At 27.2% G+C, this 1889-nt stretch overlaps 1 protein-coding gene across 1 annotated transcript; it reads right to left on the reverse strand.

Moving 5' to 3' along the window:
* Positions 1-288: 288 nt before the first annotated feature.
* LOC105461679 (probable phosphoserine aminotransferase) lies at positions 289-1326 on the reverse strand. The gene is made up of 2 exons (XM_011708186.1): positions 1129-1326; positions 289-584 (listed from the first exon to the last, which is right to left on the reverse strand). Exons 1-2 carry the CDS (start codon positions 1221-1223, stop codon positions 320-322), a joined length of 360 nt encoding a protein of 119 aa, XP_011706488.1. The 5' UTR covers positions 1224-1326; the 3' UTR covers positions 289-319.
* Between the last annotated feature and the right edge of the window lie 563 nt (positions 1327-1889).

The following is a 1889-nucleotide window of genomic DNA, read 5'->3' on the forward strand; positions in this document are numbered from 1 at the left end:
ATGATTAGTATCTCGATAACTATTGCAAAGATTGCAAAATGGTAGAGGACTTTTTTGTTCAGTTTGGTCCACACTACCTGCCCACAAGCGCTGTATCATTGAGTACGAGACACCCTGTATATATATTGTATTTATATGTATAATTGATTGATAACTAAAATATAAATAATTGAATTGACATTATATTAAAAATTTTTTTTATAGTTATTGCACTTATACTAAACTGGATCAGTAAAAACAATTTGAAATTTTAGATATTTATTGCAATTGTATTATAATAGAATTGAATAATTGCAGTTCTAATTCAATAGTTTTTTGCTTACCTGTGACCTTTTAGCTGCAACATTCCGCGAGCTTCGGCACCCGAAAGGAACTCCTTTTCTAGTTCCTCATCATTGTTTTTTATTCTGATCGGAATATTCATTCTACTACGTGCATCTGACTTGATAGGACATGTGTAAAATCCTTCTGATCCATCAATTACATTGTATATCTTGTTACTTTTCTTCTTTGCAAAGTTTTGCATACCTTCGACTCCACCATTCTGTTTGATCCATTCAAATACCAAACCCACCATGTATATTCTAAAATATTTATCATCAGACTAATATTAATAGTTATAAGAGCTTCCATTACAAGAAAAATGTGTAATATAAAAAATTAAATGTTATGTATATGTATATAAAGAATTACTTTTTGTTAAACAAAATTAAAATTATATAGGATTTATTATATAAAATCATGAATATAAAATAAAATGTCAAGTTTATACACACTACAAAAACTGCTAATTACTGTATTTCAGAAACATATGTAAGATGCAAACAAAGGTAAAAAAAATTTTCCTCTACTTTTTCCCGATATATAAAATTTTAGAAATGTAAAATGTTTCATAAATTTTTTTTCGGATTTTATTCTTAATAATTTTAAGATTTATAATCTTAAAATATACTTAAAATATACTTAAAATATACTTTATAATAAAAAATATACATATAAATAGCTGATATAATTGAATGCGTATAAGATAATTTTAAGATTTATAATCTTAAAATTATCTTATACACATTCAATTATATCAGCTATTTATATGTATATTTTTCAGCCAGTTATTATAAAATCACTTACTGAAAAACAGGTGGAGTATTGTGTAAAGAATTATCATTTGCCATGACAGTAAAATTCAGCACTGTCGGACATATATCCATAGCACGGTCAAGCATGTCATCTCGTACTATTACTAAAGTAACCCCAGCCGGTCCAAAATTTTTTTGTGCACCCGCAAAGATCACTGCAAACTATAAAAACATATGTTTAATTGTCATCTCACTATTCCGGCTTCAGTTTATAATTGCGTTATTACAAGCACGAAATTAATTCGGCGCGCAGTTTAAAATAACTGAAATATGGAATTAAGATTTACACAGACATATTATTCGGTGCCAAGATCCAGTCTCGACCGTTTAAAGCGCTCTCATTTGAATTGTGTTTATCACTTACGTGGTCTATATCCTAATTATTGTTTATCATGTTTGTTATGTGTATGATATATTTAGAAATTGATCTTTGTTTTAAAAAAATGGAATAACTGTTAAAACCAGTTAAATTGATTTTCCGACTAACAAGGGAACCTCGCGAAGTGTCAAATTCTGATTTGAATGAAACTTGGTACACTTTGAGGTCACATAAATAAATGAATTTAGAAGTTATCAATTGGTGCTAAAAAACGGTTTAAAGGAATAAATCCATCCCTTATATGTAAATTAATTCTTTTTTTCTTTCTTTATATCTCGAAAACTATTCAAGATATCAAAAAATGTTGTGTACAAAAGTTTTACAGTAAAATTGTCTTTATTTATTTACGTTAATAATATTTTCTTTAATAATTA

Source organism: Wasmannia auropunctata, unplaced genomic scaffold (genome assembly GCF_000956235.1).
Source record: "Wasmannia auropunctata unplaced genomic scaffold, wasmannia.A_1.0 LD281006.1, whole genome shotgun sequence".
Taxonomy (NCBI): domain Eukaryota; kingdom Metazoa; phylum Arthropoda; class Insecta; order Hymenoptera; family Formicidae; genus Wasmannia; species Wasmannia auropunctata.

Excerpts from the sequence above, each read along its gene's own strand:
- LOC105461679 (XM_011708186.1), bottom strand. The coding sequence starts at position 1,223 with ATGCTTGACCGTGCTATGGATATATGTCCGACAGTGCTGAATTTTACT. Across the intron at positions 585-1,128 it reads AATACTCCACCTGTTTTTCA|AATATACATGGTGGGTTTGG; the intron begins GTAAGTGATTTT and ends TAAATATTTTAG.